The sequence below is a fragment of the Pinus tabuliformis genome, chromosome Q (genome assembly GCF_031772625.1).
Source record: "Pinus tabuliformis cultivar Carrire ecotype Pingquan chromosome Q, CPIR1, whole genome shotgun sequence".
NCBI classification, from domain to species: domain Eukaryota; kingdom Viridiplantae; phylum Streptophyta; class Pinopsida; order Pinales; family Pinaceae; genus Pinus; species Pinus tabuliformis.
In genome coordinates, this window is record NC_142296.1 from 1249763093 (window position 1) to 1249766052 (window position 2960).

Sequence of the window (2960 nt, forward strand, 5' to 3'; positions counted from 1 at the left end):
CACACAGGCTAGTCAAAAGAAGATCTCAAGTAAGTCTTATAGTTTTCAAGGCACCATGCTTTTAATGAGTTTAACCTTCCAAAGGATACTTACTCCTAAATATCTTAGGAATTTCCATGAATTACGCAATCTGTAGATTATATATCCAAAACCTAGTGGACCTGCTACAACACGAATTTACTGGCAACCTGTCTAAAATTGTATCTAATTCTACATATGGGAAAGATTGACAAATGTGCACATAAAACTGTCTGGGGTGTGCGCACATTTAGTTAACCCTATACGTTGTTATGGAATAACATTTGATTTACTTGTTCCAGGGAATGTGCAAACTTCATGGTTGACTTCCACTTAAGTGCTGGAAGAAATGAGCTGAGATATGCTCATGAGAAGTATTCAGATCCATGTCATGGCTATGTTGTTTTTTTATGCCTTTCCAACTTACTTAATGATGACAGTTGCACCACCAGAAATGACGCTGTCATTTGTATTAGTGATAACATTGACTCAAGTGCATAAGAAGGGGGATTAGAAAGACCTAACCAACTGAAATCCAGGAAACACACTGCACCATCATTGACTGCAATGCTAACATCTCCAAGTGAGGTCTGTGTCACTCTCTTATACTTTTCTTGTTCTTGTTCAACAAATATACACAAACCAAAGACTGCAATGCTAAGATCTCAAAGTGAGTTCTGTGTCACTCTCTTATACTTTTCTTGTTCTTTTTCAACAAATATACACAAACCAGAGTATCCATGTCCACTCCAAATTACTAGCAAGTTTTATAACCTTAAGATAGCTTTGTGTTTAGTCATGTTGGAAGTTGGATGAAAATGATTAGTTATCTTGATAGCCTCAAGTTAGTGTTGTGTTTATTTATGATGTAAGTCGGCTGAAAATGATTAATAATCTTGATGAATGTACTTCAGGATGCATTCAGGGATTCCCATCAGGTGCTTCCTAGCATTGATGATGGAAACATTGAAAACCAATTGGAAGTTGTTGAATACGTTGAAGATATATACAAATTCTATAGGACAATTGAGGTATGTTTCTCTGTCAATGATTGCAGTTTCTTGTTAGGGTGAAGGTAAAGTTTTATTTTCCTTAACTAAAATTTGGCATTCATGTATGCCCAGGACATGAGTTTCATACCTCTAGATTATATGAGAAACTAGGTTAAAATCAACGCAAAAGTGAGGGCAGTCGTGATCGATTGTTTGGTGGAGGTACAACTTTGTTCCTATGCTAGTTCCAACTTCCATTTGCTGTCAAACTTAGATCTAAAAGAGATTTACATGGTCTATCTCTTAGGCCTGACATCAAAATCTTAAAATTTTCAGGTGCATCTGGAATTGAAATTAATGCTAGAGAGGTTGTATCTCACTGTGAACATCATTGACAGATACCTTTCTATTCAGAGTATTGCAAGGAAGAATTTGCCATTACTTGCTATCGCTGCAATGTTTATAGCTAGCAAATATGAAGAAGTCTGTCCTCCACAGGTAGGATGACTTGCTGACATCTATAAGAAAGGATGTGTATATATCTAATTAAAAGAACACTTTGTTGGCTGTATAAAAGTACATACAACAGCAATATCTACTCCTACAAAAGATTACGCTTTATGCTGGAATGAGCAAAAAAATCATATTATAATAGGTAAGAAAATATTGATAAGAGCTGGTTTATACTTGGCTACAGGTCAACAAATTCATCCGCATCTTCCCAAATGAATGCACGTCAGAACAGATAGTGGACATGGTAATTAGCTCTAACTAATAATTCTTTGTCATTGATTGCAACATAGTCTCGAAACATTCAGATTGACTAATCAATTGATAATAACACTTCACAGGAGTCTACGATATTAAAGCAACTAAAATTCAAGCTTACAGTTCCCACTCCATATGTATTCCTCCTCAAGTTTCTAAAGGCAGCTGATTCCAACAAAGTGGTAAAGTTTTGAATGACACCACTTTTTATATTGTTGAAAGCAGCCTGTGTGGCATTAATCAAACCTACTTTCGAAAATGCCTCATAAAATCTAGCATTCATGTTTTAAATTACTTTTCTTCATTGTATTCCTAGTAATACCCTGTTGTACTGACAAGTCATACTATCTATTATTCAGATGGAAAATCTCGCATTCTTCTTGGTTGAACTGTGTTTGCTTCAATACATAATGAGCAAGTACAGTCCATCAATGCTTGCTGTTGCTGCTGTCTACACTGCTCGATGCACTTTGAGGAAGGATCCATGTTGGAACAAAACACTTACCCTTCATACAGGCTACTCTGAAGCAGACCTAAAGTAAGCCTTAAAATTTTTAAAGCATCATGCTTTTAGTGATTTTACCCTTCTAAAGAAATCCTACTCCTGGACATTTTAGATTTCTTCATCAATTACAGGCAGGCATTGTTGATCAGCTACGGCCAGAACATTGTGTCTTGATCAACTATATGTTGGAACTCAGCTACTAACACCCTGTCTGAATTGAATATTTATCTAATACTAACACGCATACTAAGCGTTTGGAGGCGTACGCACATTTTCTTAAATTTGTATGTTGAGGTAATAACATTTATGTGCATTGTTCCAGGGAATGTGCGTATTTCATGGTTGATTTTCACCTAAATGCAGGAGGAAATAAGCTGAGAGTTATTCATAAGAAGTATTCAGATCCATTCTTTGGCTACCTTGCTTTTTAAGCCCTGCCAAGTTATTTGCTAAAGACAATTGCAGTTCCAACAACTAATGAATATGTTCACCAGATTTACTTTTGGAGTCTAATTGAAGGTGGCCTATATGTTCTAAAATGAAGCTCTGTTGCATATATTTTGTCTTGTTCAACCTGCAAACTAAATCTGTGGCCAAAAGTTTATGTTACGCCCGTGATTCCTCTGTGCAGATATCAAGGGGCTAGCACAAATTCTATGTCGATGAGTAATGCAAAA

At 36.1% G+C, this 2960-nt stretch overlaps 1 protein-coding gene across 1 annotated transcript; it reads left to right on the top strand.

Moving 5' to 3' along the window:
• Nucleotides 1-451: 451 nt before the first annotated feature.
• LOC149224347 (putative cyclin-B3-1) lies at nucleotides 452-2457 on the top strand. The gene is made up of 7 exons (XM_089388161.1): nucleotides 452-511; nucleotides 933-1049; nucleotides 1347-1508; nucleotides 1708-1767; nucleotides 1862-1960; nucleotides 2138-2316; nucleotides 2415-2457. Exons 1-7 carry the CDS (start codon nucleotides 452-454, stop codon nucleotides 2455-2457), a joined length of 720 nt encoding a protein of 239 aa, XP_089244287.1.
• The last annotated feature ends 503 nt before the right edge of the window (nucleotides 2458-2960 follow it).